General features: G+C 47.4%; 3 protein-coding genes across 3 annotated transcripts; 1 reads left to right on the forward strand and 2 right to left on the reverse strand.

The window, feature by feature from the left end:
• Positions 1-184: 184 nt before the first annotated feature.
• On the reverse strand, positions 185-2,000 carry SEPMUDRAFT_150212 (nuclear transport factor 2). Its single transcript, XM_016906023.1, has 5 exons — positions 1,879-2,000; positions 1,799-1,816; positions 1,674-1,738; positions 1,479-1,550; positions 185-1,421 (listed from the first exon to the last, which is right to left on the reverse strand). Exons 1-5 carry the CDS (start codon positions 1,886-1,888, stop codon positions 1,203-1,205), a joined length of 384 nt encoding a protein of 127 aa, XP_016759354.1. The 5' UTR covers positions 1,889-2,000; the 3' UTR covers positions 185-1,202.
• A 194-nt stretch (positions 2,001-2,194) lies between these two features.
• Positions 2,195-5,318, forward strand: SEPMUDRAFT_150213 (chromatin remodeling complex subunit). Its single transcript, XM_016906024.1, has 4 exons — positions 2,195-2,533; positions 2,682-2,760; positions 3,085-3,478; positions 3,527-5,318. Exons 1-4 carry the CDS (start codon positions 2,491-2,493, stop codon positions 5,195-5,197), a joined length of 2,187 nt encoding a protein of 728 aa, XP_016759355.1. The 5' UTR covers positions 2,195-2,490; the 3' UTR covers positions 5,198-5,318.
• Positions 5,319-6,325: 1,007 nt separating this feature from the next.
• On the reverse strand, positions 6,326-10,482 carry SEPMUDRAFT_150215 (uncharacterized protein). Its single transcript, XM_016906025.1, has 4 exons — positions 10,384-10,482; positions 8,876-9,950; positions 6,608-8,823; positions 6,326-6,485 (listed from the first exon to the last, which is right to left on the reverse strand). Exons 2-3 carry the CDS (start codon positions 9,879-9,881, stop codon positions 6,818-6,820), a joined length of 3,012 nt encoding a protein of 1,003 aa, XP_016759356.1. The 5' UTR covers positions 9,882-9,950; positions 10,384-10,482; the 3' UTR covers positions 6,326-6,485; positions 6,608-6,817.
• Between the last annotated feature and the right edge of the window lie 12,937 nt (positions 10,483-23,419).

The following is a 23,419-nucleotide window of genomic DNA, read 5'->3' on the forward strand; positions in this document are numbered from 1 at the left end:
CACCTACCTCTACACTTGGTCTGAGCCGATCGTGTCGTTTTCATGGCGGAAAAGATGGAGGTAAGTCAGAGGAAAGTCGAACCGAGCCGAGCCGAGCCGAGCCGAAATGCTTCCCTGTGTCAACCGCGAAAAGCTGTGACACACCTCGCCAGCCAAGGTTCAAAACAGGCCACGGCCCACGATGGAATGAACTAGCTCGAACGTGAGTCTTCCAAGGCCACAATTTCAGGAACAAGGGGAGGAAGTCTAGGCTCAGGGACATGCAAGATGTTATTTCGCAGCGGACATTCAATAACCGAAACTCCGCCCTGATCCCCTACGTCGAAAGAAGGAACGACTAAAAACTGTCGCAAGAGCTGGGGAGATATACTGCGCGATGTGTTCGCTGGAGGTCGAAACCGGGACAACTCTCTGTCTCCATTCAGCTACGTCGCGTCAGCATGGAGTAGTCCCGTCGATTCAGACTTCCAAGGCGTAGCTGTACCCCAGACTTCCTTGCAGCGCTGGATAAGACTTCTCCGCAAGATAAGGTCGAGTGATGCAGCAATATCCGCATTGCCCACATCGAGATCTCAACCTTATCGACAGAAGAGATGTAGAAAGCCGACAAAGTTCTGATATTTGGGGATCCAAAGCGGATTGTCGTCCCTACCTAGTCAGGCTTCGGGTTGGAGTGGTCACCGGGAGGTGTTACTCTCTCAACTTGTCGTCGGGATTTGTGGATACAGGCCTGGAGGAAAGACCTGATTGCCGTTGCATTTGTTTCAAAGGGCGAGGGGAATGCGCGGTGGAATACCAGTTGTGCCCTTCGAAGAGAAGGATAGTGGCTGGGCTGGAGTCATGTGGCAGTACCTGATAGAGAAATGTGAGGTCTAATGCATCGGGTTTAACAGTTCTCGGGGGAGCGATGTGAGGCTGGGCTTGCTACCATTGTGGTTAGGGTATCAGTGAATCTACTCTGCAGAAACGAAGCTTTCATCTTGAACAGCAGTAACCACACAAGCCCTGCATAGTTTCTATACATATATGCATTGCTGCCGTAGCGAGCGAGGAGTGGTCAAGCACTGCATTTCGCATCAAGCTTGAGAATAGAAGCTCAAATCCACTCCATTTCGTAAGGACGTGCTAGCCTATGCACCTTGCCCTATCCTTATCCGCGACTGACTCCATTGCGTCCCTCACTCCAACAGGACGCGGCGCATCTAAGCTGCCGGGTAGACCAAGCGGAAGATGTCGTTGAAGATATAGTAGCTGCCGGCCCCGTCTGGAAGCAGCTGGAAGGTCTGGGTGTAGCTCATAGGTCTCTTCTCCGCCTCGACCAGTAGAGCGCCGCTCACGATGACCAGGATGCCACCTGACTGGTTACTAGGTTGTGCGTCGAGAGTTGCGACTTGGTGCTCAACCTGCTGGAATGGCAGGTCCTGTAGTGGTAGACATCAGCATACTGCTTAGCGACCTCCAGACCAGTCCTCACTCACCACGAGCTTCTGGGTGATGCCGGCTGCTCCTTGTGTTGGCGCGGCCTCGAAGGTCAGCATCGAGTCATCTCTCTGTTGCGACACGATCAGCACTGGTCGTCATCTCCGTCTGTAAACCGTCCATTTCCTTTTTTGCCCTCTCTCTTTTCGGCGAGGCAGTTCGGTTGTATCGGTCGGGAGGGGGTGAGGGCATACGTAGAGGGGCGCAAGGCCTGAGCGATTCGCGTCGAAGGTCTTGTAGTAGTACTCGACGAATTGCTCTACAGAATGGTGTCAGGATTTGCGCTCGCTCGAACGATTGTTGGCTTGTTAGCACGTACTCGCAACGCTCTCGAAATCTGAAGCGCCTGTCAGTCCAGTACCATGTCGCGGCCTTGCCTTTTCTGTGCGTGTGACATACCGACGGACATGCTGGCTGTGACGGTGGGTAGAGCGCTGTCGCGGGCGGTGTGGTGGGTAGCCGATGTGGGCAGTAAGGGAGAGTTGTACTGTGATTTCAAGCAAAAAGGCGTTGTATGGCGGGACGTATGAGCTGTGTTGATGCGCTGTTCCTGTTCCCGAAGTGGGTTGTGCGAGTCAGCAGCGGGGAACCCAAGGCGCGAAGATTAATCATCCAACATGGACCAACTTGATTGACCAAGGGGATGCGAGAACAACAACAACATCCTCCATCGCCACGACGACACGACTCGACTCGCCTCCCATCACTCCTCCAAGTGACAGTCCTATCGGAACCGCTTCCTGGTCATACTCGTACCAACTCTTCATTCCGTCCATAGGGACGGTTTCGCTGGGGCTTTATGATATATTGTCCATTCTTTGGCCTTTCTACCTCCTGCAGTGCTGCTGCTATACCTGCCTAACCTTGTATTATTATACCATTCCCTATACTACTGCAGCGAAGGGCCAATTGCTTGCAAACTCTCCTCACATACGCGGATAAAAGTACACTTTTACACACAAACACACAACCACCCACCCACCCACCGACCAACTTCAAGCCGACGTCGACATGGTGGGCAAGAAGAGTGGCCGCGCTCTGCTGCGCGACGAAGGTACGACAGGTCGCTGTGCGCACCCATGTGCTCTTCAGAAACGCGTTCCTCACCGCCCGCCGCCCGCTGTTTCTCCCCTCGCCCCGAAGGCGTCTAAGCAAACGCCAGAAATGGGATCTTGCATGTCATGTACTAAGCCTTCGTATAGGGTTGCAGCGCACGGACAACAATATGGACTTCACGACGTGGCCGCAGGTCAGCATGATTAACCAGAAAAACTACTACACGTGAGTGCCAACTTTGTCTCTTTGGTCTGAAGACCACCTGTACCGGCCTGTCTGCTGCCTGCTTCCGCTTCACTTCTGCTTCTGCTTCATGTAACTGCGCACGAGCGTCTCGAGCGTCACACCATGGTGGGGCGAAAGGTCCTGGATGGCTTGAGAAAGGGCAAGAAGGACCTCTATGCACTGAATGTGCAATACTGCAAGAGGTAGCCCTCGCCTTTGACATGCACCGAAGCACACGCAACCAACACTGCTGCACCACGCTGCCTGCCGGCTTTCACATGACATCTCATTCCCGTCACCGCGCCGCACTGACTGGCCCGATAGTGACTTCCTGAAACGCGATGACCAAACCCTGGCCCTGCGACTGCAACAAGAAGAACGACTGGACCGCCGGAAGAGAGCTGCTGTCGACCTCGATAGAGCTCGCGCGCAGAACGGCCAGGAAGGCGCGTACCCGCCCGAGGTGAATGACGATTATCTCGACAACGAGGTCGGCCTGGTCGACGAACTAGGTGAAAACTATGGCTCCAAGACCATTGTTGTCCATGTCGGCAGCCAGAATATGCGCATTGGTTTCGCCACCGACGCATTGCCCAAGACCATCCCCATGGTGATCGCGAGGAAGGCGCAGAGCACCGAGTCTGAGACCTCGGAGCCTACACCAAAGCGCCTCAAGCTCGACAACGACATGCCGTCTGAGGAGTGGTTTGGAGAAGAGGTATGCTAGATCCAACTCATCATTTGGCCCTGGGCTGACTTAATCCAGTTTGCAAAAGAGTACGACAGCATGGCAGCAGGCTTCAAGCAGTTCAGGAGGCAGAACAAGCGACGAGTGCTTCCAAACTCCCGCGAGCTGGTGACCAAATGGAACAGTGCCACTCCGCCCGAGATCATCTCGGAACACAATGACCCGGTACAGCTGGACTGGACAGAGCTGCCAGCAGACCCAGCAAAGGCACCGGACTACATCATCGGAGCACCTGCTCTGCGTATACCTGAGGATTCCAGACCGAAGTACCACCTCAGTTGGCCAGTACGACAAGGATATCTGAACGAGAAGGACTACTACAGCCGGAGCAAGTTGCAGAGGGACTTCTTTCTGATCATTGAAGACAGCATCAAAACACAGCTGGACCTTCCTCATAAGCGGGACTGGAACCAATACAGCTGTGTCTTTCTCATACCCGACTTGTACGAAAAGGTGTTTGTCACTACAGTCCTCCAAGAGCTCATGACGGACTTTGGCTTTGCTCGCGTGTGTTTTATGCAGGAATCACTAGCAGCCACGTTCGGCGCCGGCTTCAGTACAGCATGCATGGTTGATATGGGTGCACAAAAGACCACAGTTTGCTGCGTTGAGGATGGCATGTGTATCGAGCCATCCCGCGTGAATCTCAAATATGGTGGATTCGACGTGACTGAGACTTTTGTCAGAATGATGCTGTTCGACAAGTTTCATTACAGCGACTTTAACCTCATGCGCCGACACGATTTCCTCCTTGCAGAGGAGCTCAAAGAGAAGTACACGACGATGAGCGACGAGAACATCAGCGTGCAGCTCTACGACTTTCACTTACGTGCACATGGTCAGCCCACGCGCAAGTACCAGTTCAAGCTATATGACGAAGGAGTGCTCGCACCCATGGGCTTTTTCAGACCAACCATCTTCGACAACTCGGATAAGCTTGCTGGACGTCGAACATTAATCCCGGCGTCAGCAGATATTTACGATCAGAAACCAAATGACCCAGACTCTGAGGCACAGAAGGAAGTGCGCAAATATGCCAGCGCCAACATCCCCTCTACAATATTGCCCGCGCCAAGCGAGCCCACGCGCATGATGGGTACTCCCATGGCAGCGGCGACGCCACAGAAGCAGCGACCGCTAGGTCTGCCAAGCTACCTAAATGGTGAAGTGGATGGCACACCACGGTCATCGGTGGCAGGAACACCGCCTCCAGAAGGCACCCCAATGCCAATGCCACCTGAAGATGTGGACATCACAATGGGTGATGGTATGAACGATGGCATCGCAGCTCCGGCAGATGACGAGACGAAAGATCGCGTGATACCTATCATGCCGCTAGACGAAGCCATTCTGCGATCCATCGACCACGCCAGCCATTTGTCTAATGGGCAGATAGACGAGCGTCGCAAGCGTGACTTCCTCGGTAGCATCATGCTCATCGGAGGTGCATCGAAGACACCCTACCTGCAGGCTTACCTGGAGCAACAACTACGGAATAGAATGCCTCAGTATCCCAAGGAGATTCTCGTGGCTCCACCACCCCGCGATCTCGACCCGTCCGTGATCGCCTGGAAGGGAGCTAGTGTATTCGGCAAATTGCGAATGACCAACGACAGCTGGATATTTCCCATCGAGTACGACAGACTCGGTGCGAGAATCTTGAATTACAAGTGTATGTGGCATTGGTGAAGAAGCTTTTGAGCATGTCGTGGCTTGAATGCGCCAGCGCCGTGTTCTTGCTGCAAGCCTCCAAAAAAAAGTATCATCATGATCATCAGTAGTATATACATAATATAAACAGAAATGTCACGGAACTATGACCGCGATTTGATCACAGTCACATCAGCCTCATCAAATATACTCCGCCTTTCCACTTTACTCAGCCACTCTTTCGTCTAAGGAAACTCTTACTCACATCCAACAGAGGCTGCTCCACAGTCAACATCAGCGCGTATATACCACTAACTCTTTGAAAAAACTCGAAGTTTTCTAGCCGGGAAGTACCATGCATATTACCTACCAGAAGAGACAGTAGTTTCGTGTCGACGCTGGTACAATCAAGGCTCAGCCTCCAGGTAGGTACTGTAGTTGACGCAATGCCTGCAGGGTGTTATGCACATACATGTACGTCTTATCGTGCTTTTGGAGAGTATGTATACGATGCGATGCTATACGATGCATAAGAAACCATGTGCATGTATCTAACGGATAACGGCTGATTCATTTCATGAAGAGGTACCTAGGTATTTGAATAATGTAGCGGTTCCGCCCGGGGCGAAAGATGCACAGAAATGGAAGCCATATAACAAGGTATGTACCTAAGGTAGCTATAGAATGTAACTACGGTAAGGTAAGTTTCCAACTCATAATGTGTGCAAAATAGAGGGAAGAAACGCAGGAAATGTATATCCATCCGAGCTTGACGCTCCACTGGCTCTGCTTGCTGGGTGTGCACCTACCTACTACATGTACTCCGTCGTCTGTATCGTAAGGTACCCAAGTGGTTTCTATTGAGGGGATTTAATCAGGATGGCACAACTCGGCAGTAGAGTAAGGTAAGGTAGGTACATGTAGGTAGTGCCCTCTCTGTCAAGTTCAGTGTCGCATACACACAGAGCCCACTATCCGCCGATTGACGCGTTGCAATGGTGATATTGAAGAGAGATTTGTGAGCCTCGTGTTGTTGGATTGGCTCAAAAAGGGTAGAGGCAGCCATGCAGTGAGGCATGGTTTCCTGACTGGATACCTTATTGTTACAAACGAAATTTGCTTGGCTTGGAATCCAATGCACGAGTGCACGCTGCACGGCAATTGGGTGCCAAGACATGTTTCAAAGGTACCTACCTACCTGTAGCGGTGAGGCATATTCCTCCGCTCAGTGCAGAGGACATAGAATCTATTGGACAAATGTTGGCTCACTCGGGCTCACTGCCATTTGGCATTTGGCAGCCCAAAGGCAAGGAAAGGGTCGACAAGCCTATATCGTTAGTGGTCAACAATGGCACACCATTGCAGCGCCAACACAGCACGTCAATAACCTCAGCGGAACCGAATGATCCAATGAGAGCGAATGCAATCAAGGAAACCGTTGTTACTTACAAGCTCGAGGAGCCTCGCGCTGTTGCGCACTGTGTTGCTGTTAGCAGTATGACAACAATCCGCATGTTGCCTGACAACTCCGACAAGCTCGCTAGAAATAGCAACTTCAACACCCTCGCCTTATTCGCCGTATATACCCACGTCATAGTCGCCCAAACAACTTTTTGTCCTCCGCTCACAATGCCGACAACACTCCATTTGCACCCTTTGCTATGCGTTGACTACGAGTTCACTCTCTTCGCCTGGAAACGCGCCTGGTACGACTTCTGCCTTGACCTCCCCAGTGGTCTCTGTCGTATCAGGGACATCGAGTACAACACTCTTGACAGTCTCGGCAGACGGAAGCTTTTCCCCCTCTTCCTCTATCACCGCGACAGCTGGTCCGGCCCCGGCTTCCGCAAGAGCTGCTTTGAGAGCATCTGCGGACGAAGCATGCCCTTGGGCCGTCTCGGACGGGTGGCGCGATTTGGAGATTGCAGATGCTACATCGTTAGCTTCCGTCGGCGCGGCTGCGTCGGTGTTATCCTGAGCGTTCGACTCCAGGGTCTGCTCTGCCTCGGGTGCATCATGCGCAGTCTCCGGGTCCTTGTTTTCCTTCTCGGATTCGTTCTGAACCTGCAGCTCGTCTGTTTCATCAATCGTCCAGCAAGTGATCAGAGGTGACATTGCGAACGTAAAGGTTTGTTTGCGCTCAGCAGGCGCCGATGCAGCTGGCTTACGGCGAGGCGGCCCTTTGGCACGAGACTTGCGAGCATCGGCAAGCGGTTCCCGAGCCGCCTCATCATTAAGCTGCGGCTCCTCCTTCTTATGTGGTGCTTGAGGTCCAAGCTTCAAGCGGTTGTTCAGATCGCTCATAAAATTGCCTTGCAATGCCGAAATCTTGGAGCCAGGACGTGCGGGTACAGCAGGCTTAGCCTTTGGCAAAGGCGGCGACGTGACAGACTCATCGCCACCTCCAGACCTCGACTGCTCGAGAGGCGCACCCTCCCCGCGAGCTGGTCGGACTGGTCGAGCTGGTATGCTTGGCTTTGCTGGTATGCTTGGCGCCTTTGTCTTCGTCGGGCTCACTTCCTCGTCTCCAGGCTTCTCCTCTGACAACTTCGAACTTCGCACAGGTCGAGAAGGAATGGTCGGCTTACTCAATGCCAAGCCACCTGCAGTGGACGCACGCGCGTCCAGATCGTCTTGGCTGCCGGGAAGCGCTGAAGTTGTAGCTCGCTCTTCTGGTGGACTTCGCACGTCATCCATTTCAGGTACGGATACCGTAGTCTCGCCCAGCATACTGCTGGGGGTGTCTTCCCACACGTCTGAGCTAGGGAAGCGATGCGCGCCTGGACGGTGCGACGCCTTAACATCTTCCAGCACGCCAGGCTTGAAGTGCGGTTTGATGAAAGTTTTCTCGCTGCTCGTCATATCCGGACCTGCTTGCTTGCGAGCCTCCTCCTGCTCAGGCGTTTCAAATGTACGTGCGCCCACATGAGCTGTCTTCTCAGCTTCCAATGCTTCCTGTTGTCGTTCCACCTCCGGTGTAGAGACCTCTGCAGAATACTGGAGAGACGAAGGCGTATCTTCCCAAATGTCTTGGCTTGGGAAGTGATGCATCGCAGCCACATCTGACCTTTTCTTGAGCACTTTGGGTTTCTCCGAGCGCTCCTCACCCTCGTCTGGGAATAGTGGCTCGTATTCCTCAATCTCCTCTAGTGGTGTGCCCCCGCCTGCGTGACTGACTTCCTCGTGCGAGACATAGCGATGCAGGGAGCCACCACCGTAGCCATGCAATGCTTGAGCTCCGTGGACACTTCCTGGTCTGCTAGACGGACGGCTGTTCCTGCGGCTTCCGCCATGGTAATCCTCGCCGCTCTCGTAATAATAGTCATCATCAGCTCGTGGCTCCGGAATGACAGCTGCCGGCATGAAAGCACTGCTTGGTCTCTTCATCATCTCGTCGGCAGCCAGAATTGGCGTACCATCTCGCTGCGTGTGCTCGTCTTCTGAGTCGTAGTATGACATCCTTCGAGGAGCGTGTTCGTCATCTATAGCATGGTCGGGATGAAGGCTCTTCGAGGCGAAGGTCTTGCGAAAAAGCGAGTCGGGGGCGACATCTCCGCTGGAGGTGCGCTTCTTGCGATCGGTTGTAGAGACTTTTGGAGACATGCGAGCAATGTACTCTTCGTATGCATCCTCTTCGCCTGGAGTGCTAGGCATTGGTGCAGCTCCTAAAACTAATATTAGTATACAACGCAAGGAACGACTCTCAAGAGTACAAACCACTATCGCTGCTATGGATGAGCCTGTTGAGTTGATCACTAGTCATGGCAGTCTCTGGCCTGGGAAGAATCCGGGAGTGGTGCTCCTTGGCGGCCTCTTGTGGGTGCTTCTTCATCCACTCCTTTTCAAATTGATCGGCGTGGTTCTCGTCGTGCTCCAGACCGTAGCTGTCATGGGTCAAGAATTCCTGTCTCGAATGCCTTTTCTTGTGGTGCTTCGCCGAGCCGTCGTTGAAGAATCCAATGCCAGGAGCATGCGCGGACTGACCACCAGTAGGAGTTGGAGCTTGCGCGTCTCCCGCAAATCGATTGAGAGGGATCTGTTGGCCGATCTCAGGAATGCCATGCTCAGCGTCGTCACCATAGACGCTACCGGGGCGAGAGACTTGACGCTCCAGCACCAGAGTTGGCGTAGAACGATTGAAGCTAGCTTTCGTGCGAAGACTGTTTGGTGGCTCGGTAGAGGGAGCACGCCTAGTGTTACTTGTCACGCGAGTGATGCGGGAGGGTGAGGCGTCACCCGGAGGCAGCTTGTGCACGTCGTCTGCTGGTCGAGCACGCCCGATACCAAGTCCTGCAGCAGTAGTGGAATCGGTATCCGTAACTTTTGAAATGTTCTTCGTGGCAGTAGACTGGGGCACAGATGCCCTGGGTTGGTGCATAGGCAAATCTGCTGCGACATTTCGAGTCTGCTCGTTGTCCTTTTCCACGCTGACGCCATGAGCCTCGGGAGGCAGCTGATCAAAGCTAGAGTATTCGTCTCCCTCGTGGCCGATATCAGGCAGAGATACACTAGGAGGTCTGCGAGGCAAGTCCTGGCTTGTTCTCCTCGGCGCGGGCCTGTTTGCCATAGTCGTCGGCGGAAGGTTCAGCGGCGAACGAGATGGCGAGGGATCGGTTTTGCGGACTGGTCGTGGAGGCACCAGAGGCTGATCATTGCGGCCAGCAGTGGGCGCAGTCTGCTGGGCGTTCCGTTGCGGACGAGGGGGAATTGCGGGTGTAGACATGTCTAGGAATTATAGATGGGTGATGATGGATGGGTGAATGGAGGCAAGGTAGAATTGCGACTGGAAGGACTGTGCATATATGTTAGTGCCTCGAGTCTGCGTTCCCGCCCGCCAGCCATGCTATGAAAGCTGCGCAAAGCGGCGGAAATGCCAAACATTTAAGATACAGACAGTGTGTGGTCGTCTCTTTTGCAGGTGACGCCGTGGCAGCCAGCATCAGCGGCAGCGACAGGGTCGAAGCAAGGCGTGGCTGTGGTCCCGAAGGATGGAGGTGTTGCGTGGCACGCTTCAAACCCGAGGGACATGCAGTCAGTCTCTTCAAAAGACCGCTGTATGCACCCGTACCAAACTTCAGTCGTATCCATGCCGTGCCCGCTCTTGCCTGTCGTCCGCGGAACCTGTTCGCTGCCCGGGCGTCATCGTGCTAGTGACGGCCTTGCTGCTGTCATACACGCAGGCTCTGACCGAGAGAGGTCGGTGCCTGCGGTGGTGGGTGGCTTACGTTCAAGAGCAGACACCTCTCCCGGGGCACTCAATGCAGAAATAGCAATAATAATAGTAGAGAGAGTGAGAAGGCGGAAGAGGAGGAGGTGGTGGTGGTGATGGTGGTGGTGGTGGTAGTGGTGGTGCCGTGAAGCTGGAGGAGGAGGAGAGGGTGCGAGCGAGGAGTGGTGAAACAGGTGTGTGCAGCAGAATGTTGTTGTGTCAAATCGCACCAAAGCAGCGCAGAAGCACGTCAACAGCAGAATTTAGGAAGGAGGGCTAGAAGTGATAAATCAATGGGTTGGGGGACCTCGATGGAGCGGTCGGTGGTCAAATGATGCATGCATGCGGCTGCTGAGGCTTTTCCCTTGTCCTGTACCTGATCGTCCACGATCGACCGTCAATACCCCCCCCCCAATCAGAGTTTGTTTAATGGTGGCAAAATACCGCACTCGCTGAGGCATTAATATTGTTTATATGCCTCTCCCGTCCTCAAGAAGACACAGGTTGTTTCTAACTGCAAGAAACAATCAATACCCATTTCAGAACTACATGTAGTTGGTTCCATCTGCAATGCACACACAATTCATGAGCACAAGCCCCGAAGACCTCACCTCCTTGTCCATCAGCTGCAATTCACCGTCCTCATGCTCACACTGGTCGATCATGCAGCGCATGCATTGCATGTCTTGTATGGTCTGCCGAGCCATCGTGACATAGATGTATATGCATAGCATCGGCGGCAACAGCGCAAAATGCACTACTTCGTCTCTGTCACAGTAGGGTTGGCTGGCTTGCTTGCTTGCTTGTTGCTTGCTGCGGCTGCGGGCTGGCTGACATCTGCCCCGCTCGGACTGGCGGCTCGCTTGCTGGAGGTAGAACTAGAACTTCAGGTACCTTATCGCTTGCGTGGCCTACTTCCGAGAATGTCGACCTGCTTCATACACCTGGTAGGCTGGGAACGTGAAATAGATAATGCTTCATATGATCTGCAGATAACAGCCATATGCAGCACAATAGGCCCGCACGCTGCCGGATCTTCGATAATGACTTAAGGAGGTGCTATACAGCACTGAGTAGTATGTAGTTCAGGAGCGGGTGAGCAAGTACTGCCGCGGGATCGAGATCGTGAGAACTATCTATCCCTCACTAGACAAGTGTCACGGGATAGAACCCATAACTCTATCGTAGCATCTCCTTTCCATCATTGTTCCCATCCTGATGCCTCGAACGACTGCAAGAGGTACGTATCAGAAGACTGTCAGAAGTGGAATCCCTCCACATCACTACCTATACAGCCTCCATCCATCATAGGTTAGTAGTTGAAGCCTGTCAACTTCCTATCCATATCATGAATCCCTATCACATCTTCTAGAGCCAATTCGAAATTGCTCTTCCCTGATTGTGCTCTCATATGTATGTCTACCCCCTATTGTGAGGTCACAACACAGTAGTAGGTATTCCGTCAATGAATGTCACACACCGACCTTTTGAGGAATTCCTCAAAGCCAAAAGCTTTTTCTGCAGCAGATTCATTATACTTCGCGCCGACTGTATGCAGGACTGCATCTAGCATCAAGTTCGGCAGGTTCTAGTCATGCGTTATAGAACATATCATGGTTCACAAAAGGGCTAAAACTGAATGCTTTGCCTCGTGTTGCCAGTCGGTACGAGATCAGCCATGCTGAGTAAGCGAGGCGAGATACATGGATGTCCGGGTACCTACCTGTATGAATGGATTTAGGCCCATTCGAAACGACAAACAAACCAAGTTCCAAAACCTCCTTGGCAGCCGCAGTGTCCTTTTGACACGCCAGATATCTCAATCAGGGTGGTCCCCAATCAAAGTTCTGCCAAGACTTTGATTGAGGTTTGGCGTCAAACCTCAATCAAAGTTGAGAAATCCCAACTTTGCCAAAGTCTTGGCAAACCAAACTTGAGGCCTCCTAACTTTGGGTTTGGTTTGACAACTTTGACAAGGGTAGGAGGCCTCTAGGAGGCCTCCTAGGAGGAGAGAAAAAGTAGGGAGGAGAGACTCCGAGAGAGAAAAAAAAACCAGGCTAAAAGGTAGGAAAAAAATCGAGAAACAAATCGAGAAAATCCGGAAAAAGGTGTCTTTTTTTTCTATGTACCTTACCGGAGTCCGCAGTAGCTACGTAAGCGTGTTCCTACAGTGTAGGATTTCGAAACCGTAGGGTAACAGTAAACTTTAAATCTCTGTGTTTCTTAGAGTATATATAAGCAGTGTAATATATATTGCAAGTAAATTGCTAAACTAATACAGTGATCTTAAAAACACCGTATCGATATAGTCGTTATATTCTAGTATAGTATTAACATAGTACTAATACAGATTCTTAGGTTAATATAGGTAGGTATATTAGGTAGGCACATTACCTATAGGCAGGTATATTAGGCAGGTATATTACCTATAGGCAAGTATATTAGACAAGTATATTAGGCAAGCATTTTAGGCAAGTACATTAGGCAAGCTGTAGACTATAATAGATTATAAATATTATTTTTAGTACGCAAACGCTTTTTTGATTTAGTAACCCTTTATAGAAATCTACGAAGAGCTCGACTACTAGCTAATACAAATGCCCGGGCCTAAGGTAATAGATAGTACAACCTGTTTCTTTAATCTCCTATAGACAAGAAGTAACTTAAACGGCTAATAATAGCAACGGTAATAATATAAATAGAGGGTAAAAGGGCTATAGGGAAAGGGATAGAGGGAGGGGGATAGAGGGAATACGTTGTAAGGAAAGCGTATATTGGTTAGTAAGGCGTCGATTATATATACCCGGTCTTAGCGGAGGGTCTCCTACGACTTATCGTTGCCGTCTTGTTCTTTATAATCTACTACCTCCTCTTCTTCGTCGTCTTCTTTATCTATATTACTATAGATAACGACCGGTATAACGTACTTAGAAGGATCAAACTTAGTAAGCGAGCTGTTATTAAAGCGACGAACAGTCTTGTACTACTAAGAGGCGTCGCGCTATTAGATAGTAGTACTGCTAAGGCGACGAGCGAGTGCTTTGGTCGGGGTAGTATCGAAATCAAAGACGCCGTCTATACCTAAGTCGTATCTAGGCCTAGGCTAACCGCTAGGGTCGGAGAATAGATCGTCCTACTTATAACCCTCGCCCTTACTATTACGCTTACCCGTAGGCTTAGTCTTATCTTTATCCTCTTCCTTATCAAGATCGTCGATATCCTTACTAGTACGCTTATCGGCCGGCGGAATAACGGTCTTCTTCTTCTATAGTAGTAGGCCTATCGAGATATAAGATGCCTTAGTAGCAGCGAAGTCGCGCTTCTTCGTTGCTTTAATAGTACGGAACTTAGTACTTAGCTCTTAGAAATCAGTAATTCTAACCTAGTCGTAATCTTCTAAGAGTACAATCTCGTCCTAGAAGCCTAATGCCTAGTTCTAGCGATCGGAAGTACCGGCAATAATATACTCGCGTACTTGAACCTCTATATTGATATAGATTGTCTAAAGAAACTACTTACTAAGCTCGGAACTCCTATTAATATTAAGATAGTCCTTTATAAAGTAGAAGCAGTAGAAGTAATTATACTTATTAAAGGTTTAGGCAAACTTGTTAGAGAATATAGTAGTACGGAGCTCGAGAAGGCTTAGGTCTTGCTTAATTATATTCTAGATTAATAACTTGAAGTTCTATATAGTCTTAGACTTATATAAGCGGCTGTTCTTAGAAATCTTAACCTTTGTAGTATCCTAGTCGGTACTATCGATATTAATACGGTCCTTATAGACGAAGTTAATAATGTCCTAGGTATTAAGGTAGTAGTACGAGAGGAAGTAGTTCTAGCGGATAGCCCGGTCGAGCTTCGATTCGAGTAACTTGCGTTTATTGTCTACAAGTAGCTCTTTGTTCGTAGACTTTAGCTTACTCTTGTAAGAGAGCGTTACGCTAGCCTTTAGCTTAGTACGCAGCTCCGTACGGGTAATAGGGTTAATAATAAATTCACCGGACGTAATGCCTAGACTATTAACTCTACTAGGTCTACTAGGTCTACTAGTACTACTAGATCTACTAGGTCTACTACTGCTACGACTACTACGACTGCTACGACTACTACTACTACTACTACTGCTACGACTACTAACAATTTTAGGATAAGCTATATAGGATAGAGTAAGTTAAGAGCCGGACTAGAGGGCAGACAACCGAGACCCGCCTATAGGTTAATATAGGAGTAACTACGGAGTACGCTTCGGTTATAGCGGTAGGAGTTGCTAAGAGGCTATACGTACTTGCTTTCCGAGAGACTTTACCGCTAGCGTAGGTAGTATCGATAATACGCGTTAGCTAGAGAGTATAGGAAAATTTAGACGATAGCCCTAAGACGGTATTTAGAGGGATATAGGCTGAAGTCCTCGTTAAGGTAGACGAGGAAAGGACTGTATGTCTAGTAATTAGCGTTAACTGTACCTAGACTAACTATAGCTAGGTTAGTGTTACTATTGCTATAGGTACTGCCTATAGAAGTATAGCCTACTACCGTAGAGACCTTAGCCTTAACTAGTAAGTACCGGATCGAGGTATAGGTCGTCTTACTCGCTAGGGTTCTACGACTATACTAGCAACCTCGCCTTATACTTATCCTATTCTTCTTCCTCTATACCTTTATACTACGTAGGCTAGTCGAATTGCAACTTATTAGGCTAGTTCTATAAAAGGATAAGATATATAGGCTAAAGTATCTAATAGAAATGTACTACTCGAATCGCTTAGGAGAAGAGTAGGGATGCGTCTTCTCCCTCTGTTTATAAGTATAACTTCGGAGTACCCGGAGGCTCTAGCCTCTCGGGTATAATTTGGAATGTCTCGATCTAAGATCTCCTACTCTAACTCTCTATAAACTATCTTAACTTAGTATTAGCGGTAAAGGTCTAGCCTAAACCCTCTTAAATCGTAGTAGCCCGTTCTAGCCTATCTTAGGTACTCCTAGGCCATTCCGGGTCTATCCTAAAATATCTATATCGCTGTCTAGTCTAAATCCTAATATTGCCCCCTCCCTTTTTGTAGTTGTCCTCGACCGTATAGGCCCCTATTTCTTCTCTTTGTTCCTAGAACAATAAGGCATTAAGTAAATAAACCTATAGAAAGTAATAGATCGTATTCGTCCGCTCTAGAATCTAATAGAGCCTTTTCCGGCGAATACGTTCTTTTAGTATAGAAAAGGGCGTCTTTTCCTAACAATTTCCTCTTTCTTTATACTAATATTGCCGCTTTTCCTAAAATTTTGTAAGTAAACTATTTTTCCTATCTCCTGTTTCAACGACTCTACCTAGGGTAACCGGGGCTCTCCGGCCTATTCTAGGGCATTCTTAGCTAATTCGGGTAGTAGTATACCTATCTAACTCGTCCTACTATAGCTACCGCCTCGCTACCTAACAGCAATCTATACGTTAATTATATTAGCGTCCTCGCCTCGGTATCGGACGCTAAGGTCGTCGATACCCTTCGGTACCTTTGCCTATTCCCCTATCCTTTCGTAGGGACCGGTTAGATAGACCTTAATAATACCCTCTATAATCTTTAAAACACTAGTCCTATATCTTGCTAGAAGTATACTACCCGGTCCGGCTACTGCTTCTAGGTATCGTTCCGGCCTATTCTAGGGCGTTCTAGCCTAGACCGGTCCTAACCGTTCTATAGGTACCTGCGGTATTCCGAGGTACTATCGAATTTATCGATAGCCTCCGTCTTGCAAACGATCTCGACGATACTATACCTACTAAGCGCTAGGCTAACGCGGTTAAGGCTAGGACGCTTGCCGACGCGTTCTATAAGACCCTTAAGGGGTATATATCTCTCCGTTGCCCTATTCCGGGCCGTTTTAGGGCGTTGCTAACTAAATTTAGCAAATTTCCTACGTTCTAGGGAGTTAACAATCTTTATATCTATCTTAGTAGTCCCTAGATAGATAAGTCTAGACCTTAGGTTAACCCTATTGTCGCCCGTTACCGGGCTAAGTAGGAGAGGGAGGCGCTTAGTATAGAGGGTACCCTAAAGAAGAAGAAAGTCGCCTCTATCTACGTATAGCCCGACTAGGTAGCCCCTCGGTCCCGGCTTAAGCGGGCAAATACTACTATCCGCAGTTTGTATAAGTATATCGACCGGGTAAATCGAGTTTTAGTATATACCCCCCCCTATCTAGCTTATTCCGGGCTATTCTAACCCGTTATAGGGCAAACACTCCGCTAAAACCCCCCTCCGTTACGACCTCTATAAGTTGCGGCTACTAAAAGTCTCTCGGGCGATAAAACGGACCGGCCTAAAGGCCGATAATTCCGAAGGCGATGATTCTCCCGTAGGAGAGGATAATAGTAGAGATAATAATAAGTCCTCTTAGGCGAATTAGGGTTACTAGGTTATTCTAGGCTATTCTAGGCCGTTTCTAGGGTGTTTTGGGTGTTTATAGATAATACCCCCTCTGTTTGTATAATTCTTCGCAACAATGCTTCTTTCTCTCTAGTAACTTATTAATATGTTCCCTATATATACTATATAACTGTTTCTATATATTTCTGCTCTAAGGCGCCCCTTTCCTACGGGATTTCCGCTTTAACGCCTTAATATATATCGTCTTAGGCGTTTCCTAACCCTTTACTTCCCGATTTATATAGTTTTAGTATACCTTTATTGCTACGGGGCTAATATTGCTCGCTAGCTCCTAGGAGTTATCTTCTTCTCTATACCCTTTCTATAAAACTAGATACGCCTATCGTCCCTACCTATCTACCTTCTGTCCCTTAATCTTGTCTACTTCGTAGACTTCGGGGTCGTCTATCTTAAACGATTTCGGGCTATTCTAGTCCCTCTTAGTATATTCTATCTCGATATAGTCTTCTAGTATACTTACGTAGAAGGTCGGGTAGATTTTCATATCGTCGGGCAGTTCTAAGGTATATACTGCGTCGTTAACTATACAGGTAACTTCGAATAGTCCGATATACTTATAGTCAAGCTTCTTAGAGTCCCTTGCCGTAAACAAGTTCTTCGTAGATAGGTATACCTTGTCCCCGATTACGTACTTCTTTGCCTTACGCCCCTCGTTATAGTACTTAGCTTAACTCCGTTTAGCTTTAACGAGCCTCTCCTATAGGGTTTTCTAGAGGCTAATCATTTTGTCGGCTAAGGCCTCCGCCCTTAGGGCATTCCCCCTATTCTAGACTATATCGGGCTTAGGCCTCGTTATAGGTTAGGTTAGGTATAGGTTAGGTACAACCTAACGTTAATACCCAACCCCGCAAATAAGGTAGGTACCTAGCTTATAAGCTAGGTACAACCTAACGGAAAAAACCCAATAGGTATACCTAGGCCTCGTTATAGGTTAGGTTGGGTATAGGTTAGGTACAACCCAACGTTAATACCCAACCCCGCAAATAAGGTAGGTACCTAGCTTATAAGCTAGGTACAACCTAACGGAAAAAACCCAATAGGTATACCTAATAGGTATTGCGATAGGTATTACGTAAAACCTCTTCTAGATATAGAATAAACATAGTAAGCGCTTCTGGAACAGTAATAAGCCTCGTATATACTGTACTACCTGAACTCGCTAACAATAGCTGCCGACTATGCCTGCCGACTACGAGAATTAGGAAAAAGCAAATTAATTCAGGAGTTTATAGTAAGTACTTCGATATCTCCTTCTATAGCTAATAATACCTGCCGACTATATCTGCCGACTACGAAAATTAGAAAAACCAAATTACTTCAGATCTTAGGCGTATAGTGAATGCTTCAACATCTCCTTCTCTAGCCTAGCTAGAACGCGTATTTAGTGTTTAAACCGACTTTCGGTTACTATATACTGCTGCCTTACTCTCTAGGCCTTACGTATCTCTATTCTTCGCTAGGCCGCTTAGAAAGCCGGCTCCGTCCTTATTAATAATAGGGTCCTTAAACAAGTAGCTCTAAGGATAAAGCGAGCTGAAATTTCTGTCTCTAGTCTATCTCGTTCGGTAATAGGCTCTTCTACAAGTATATTTAGTATCTTGTCGATACTTCCTCTAGCTACGAATTCTTACGTACCCCGATTATTCGCTTGATCTATAGCTACTATATACGCTGCCCTTGCTATATCCTCTAATTCTGTTATCTCCTCGTCAAACTCCTACTACGACTCCTCTTCTTTATCCTCTCTCTCTATATCTGGTCGACTCTCCTAGAGAGAATTAGGACCCGTCTCCTCTAAATCTAGATAATCGAAAGGATTGTAGTCTTAGCTAAGCGAGATATCTTGATCCTAGGTACCTATATCCTCGTCGCTATACTAAAAATCTGCTTGACTGAGCGGTATACCTAGTTACCTAAAAGGAAAATCTGGATTCTCGGAAGCTATCTCCTCGTCTTCTTCTTCTTAAGCATTAATATAATCGAGGAGAGCCTAGAGATATTTATCCTCTATCGTTAGGGGTACTGTATTATCGTCCTAAGTATTCTCCTTATTAGCTAGAGGATAACTAGTTTGAACGCTAGGATTAGTATCTAGATCGTATTCTAAGCTCTTATTACCGCTCGAAATTACGATAGTCGCCTGCTTCTTACCGTCTGAATCGTTCAAACCCCTATTATCCTAATCGGCGCTAGGAGGATCTTAATCGTTCCCGTCTGTCTAGCTACTAGTATCTGTATTATCCTAATCGGCGCTAGGAGGATCTTGATCGTTCCCGTCTGTCTAGCTACTAGTATCTGTATTATCCTAATCGGTACTAGGAGGATCTTAATTGTTCCCGTCTATCTAGCTACCGGTGTCGCTATTATCCTAATCGGTACTAGGAGGATCTTGATTGTTTCCGTCTATCTAGCTACCGGTGTCGCTATTATCCTAATCGGTGCTAGGAGGATCTTGATTATTAGCGTCTGTCTAGCTACTAGTACCGGTTTGAGTACCCGTTTGAGCGCTAGGGTTATCGGGATTATCTAAGCTCTCGTTTTCGCTTAAGGATACGGGAGTCTTCTTTCTCTTCTTCGTAGTCGGCTTCTTTAGAGTTAGCTTCGATTTCGTCTTCTTCGTCTTTAATCGAGGCTTATACATCGTACTCGGGTTGACTAGGCTAGAGCTATAGGGAGTAACTACGTAATTATCTAGCTAGATATTCTACTCCTTTAGTAGCCTACGAAGACATTCGAGATCTTTCGCTATTACTATAACTCGCTTATAGTAGATAGCGAGAAGATTAGCTAACGAAAAGACTTTCGTTACTATACTCTCGCACTGTTCCTAGAGGATGCCGAGTACGCTCGCTTAGATCCGTATAGGGAGGTAGTCTTCGGTAAAAAGGATAATAGCATCCCTAACGATACGTACGAACGCGAGCTTTAGGATATAGTTTATAACCTCCGTCTAGCATTTTTTGATCTCCTACAAAGCTCCCTCTAAAAGAAATGTTAGTATATACCGACTATATATACCGACTACGTCTGCCGACTAGGTATACTTACTACCTCTCTTTTTTTGATTTTTCTTTATACCTACGGATAGAAGCCCTTTCCTACCCGTTACGCTAGAGAGTCTCTTTCTAGATGTTCGTAGTACCTTTCTAGCGATTAAAAGCTTACGGCGCGCTACGAGTAACGGCGCTATAACGATAGCAGTAGCAGGCGGTATAGTAGATAGAGCAGTAGGCGGAGCAGTAGGTAGAGTAGTAGGCAGAGCAGTAGGCGGAGGCTAGAAGGGGTTATAGCGGGTAGGGGGCGGGGCGGGAAGGGGGGGGTTAACAACTAATGTTGATGTCGCAAGTTAGGTTTTTTTGGAAGTAGGGAATACCTTTGAAGGCAGCGGAATTTAGGGTCCAGGGGCGCGACTAATCAGAAGCGAGGGATTCTTTGTCTACGTAGGGTAGGCACCTGCCGTTTTTGGACAATAGAAGTAAGAAATAGTAAAGTAAGATCGCCGGAAATAGAAAATATTGATATAACGACTATATAAGCAGTGCCTAGCCCGTAAATAAGAGACCTAGAGATTTATATAGATATAATTAGTATAGGAGACAACATCTTACAGAAGCTCGTTTTCGGGTTATCTTATACATCTAGTACTAATTCTTTAAGTACTAGCCTCGAAAACGATATTAGGAGTATATAGTCGGCAGAGATAGTCGGCGAATCGCTATAAGATCAAAGCTCGGCACTTGAATTCGCTTCTCCTACGAAGCGCTTCCGAATCTAGCGACAAAGTTTTATATCCTTCTGTTATAAGGTTACCCGTTTTGCGTAAATCGCTAGTATATTAGAGACTTCGAACTCCTGTATAAGAAAAGCTTCCGTTGCTTCCTATAAGCAAAGTAGAGCCTTAGCTTGAAAACGGTATACACTATTGCTAGTATTAGTTGCCAAATCTATCGTAATCTCTCGACAAATCCTTGAGAATAGAAGTCGGCGTATTAAAAGCTCCGTAGACTTCTAGTATTTCCTAATTTCTCGGAGAGCGGCTATACTAGCCTTCGTTCGTCTTCTCGCTTTAGGCGCCTTTCGAACAACAGGCTTTTTCTATAGTCGTTAACTTCCTAGTAGTCTCTTATTACTAGGATAGGTCTTCTATACTACTTTTTTCGTACGTCCTAGTCTCCTTACGGCGAGACTTGGTCGAGGGGAAGCTGTATTAGAGAGCTGTCGGTCTGATCTATTATAGATAATATATAGCCCCTTTGGTTAAACCGATACTACCCCGTCTCGACTACGCCGCTTAGTCGGCAGGTCTGAATCTTCGTTCGTCTTATTATTATTAACTTAACCTATACCTCTATCTGCCTGCCTCTCCTCCGTCTATCTCTCCTCCGTCTGCCTCTCCTCCGTCGGCTTAACCGTCTGATCTAACTACTGTCGAGTCCTCTTATTACTTCCGCTATCGTAGGCAGCCTTCGGGAGTGCTTTAGCCTTCGTTTCTTTTTAACGTAGACTATCTCTTCTTTCCTAGTCGTCGTCGTCGTTAGGAAGAGAGGAAGAGACGTAGGAAGAGAGAGATTGTATGTCTATATTAGGCATTTTGAGAGTTTCGACTTAGTAGGAATATATAGGATAAGAAAAAAGCAAGAGAGGATAAGTTGGTAGGTATAAGGAAGACCCGGAAATCGCTAAGCCGCTTATCTCTCGAGTATGTCGGATCGTACGGGAAGGTAATTAGTAATCAGGACAGGGGTTCTATATATATCTACACTAGTATATTTCATATTATGTTATATGGTTTATACGCCGACTACGTCTGCCGAACACGTTCTACTCTAGCTACGAGATTTCACTTTTTTACTAGAAAGTACTACGATACCTTAAGAAGTTAGTAGTCTAACTATTTCTCTAGATAATGTAGTATTTATATATAATACCCTATAGCAGTTGTCCTAGTAATAGCGAATAAAGCGACAACAACTTATATTCGAAATAAAATTTAGGTAGGGAGGGGGGCACTTAGGAAATCGACGATAATAGTAGTAGCAGAGGAGCGTTAGTATAGGCGCGGAAGTATAATGTTGTTATAGAGGGTAGTGTCGGTGCTCGGGGTTACAGGACAGGGTTCCGGCTGCTGCCTAAACCTTAAATCTCTTAGATAAGAGAAATTTTATTTCTCAAAGCGCTTCTACCCTATGCATCTACCTCCGCACGTACTACCGTACGTACTACCGTACCTACCTCCGTACCTATATCCCTACCTACGTCCGTACCTACCTCTGTACCGATACTACTATGCCGAAACGGAAGAATGTTACGCTAGAGGCGCTAGAAAATAAGCGTACTAGGCTCGGAGCAGCTACGAAGTCACTTAAAGAATACTCTCTAAAGCCGAATACCCTATAGGATCGCGAGCGTACTGCCGCTATAGATAAAGAGAAGAGAGCTTAGGATCGATATAGAAAGGCTCGTAATAAATCGTTTGTATAGTTTAAGAAGGCTTAGATCAAGTAGTCTAGCGAGTTTAGCGAGCTAAGTAGGGACCGTTAAGCTGCCTTAGTTAAGGAATAGAGATCGATGTATATAGCAGAATATAACCGGAAAGCGTAAGTTTCGTAGTCGGCGTCTATAGTCGGTATCTGCGGTCGGTATTCCTACTTCCTGTTAAAGGCTAACTTCTCTAGTGCTAAGAAGCAAGTAGAGACTAATCTAGCTCTCTTACCCGACGAACAGGCCGAAATCGATAAAGCTAACTAGTTCCTTAAGCTTAGAGATAGTAAAAGCAAATCAAAGATAATATTTCAAAAGGAGGATTAGGTTAAGTAGGAATAGGATACCCTTACCCTTAGTAAACGATACGATAAAGTACTTAGGGGCCTTAGTAACGAATGCCTTCCTTAAGAAACGATTCTTAATCCTTTGTTATTAAAAGAGATTGACAAGGAGATAGCGAACTCTATTAGAACTTTTGCCTTTTAGGCAGCCTCTTCTACTTTTGCGACTGCTTATAACTAATAGTATTGCTCGATCCGGAAGTTCTAGAACAAACTTGTTGCTCTAGAGAGTCTAGTTCTCCCTAACGAGGCAGCTATAAAGCAGATTTCACAAATTGTCGATAGCGAGACTAAAAAGGTAAGCTTATCTGCCGACTATACCTACTGACTATTTTCTAATAATCCTAGATCTGCGTTAGAGAAGTACGACTCCTACTGCTATACGAGATTTTTAGCCTAATCGAGCGCGTAGTCTGCCGTAGTATCCTTGCCTAGGATGTCGTAGCCTAAAGGGCTTATTCAAGTAGTCTTCCTAGACCCTCCTAGCTAATACTAGAAAATTATAACTACTCCGCTAATAGTTTCCTTCTATTAGTAAGCTTGAAAGGGGAGAAGTACCTCGCGAAGATAGTATACAAGCTCTATAAGAGGGAGAATACTCTAAGCTGCGAACAGACTCTCTAGCCTAAGATAATAGCTGCCCTTATCGAGTGCAATATTAAAGAGTATAATAGGATTACTCTAGAGGCCTTTCTACTCCTACTACTACGAGAAGATAAACTATACCTAGTATCTTCGGGAATCGAGAAGGTACTTACGAAGAACTCTATATTCGCAACTTTGT

This window comes from Sphaerulina musiva (assembly GCF_000320565.1).
Source record: "Sphaerulina musiva SO2202 unplaced genomic scaffold SEPMUscaffold_7, whole genome shotgun sequence".
Taxonomy (NCBI): domain Eukaryota; kingdom Fungi; phylum Ascomycota; class Dothideomycetes; order Mycosphaerellales; family Mycosphaerellaceae; genus Sphaerulina; species Sphaerulina musiva.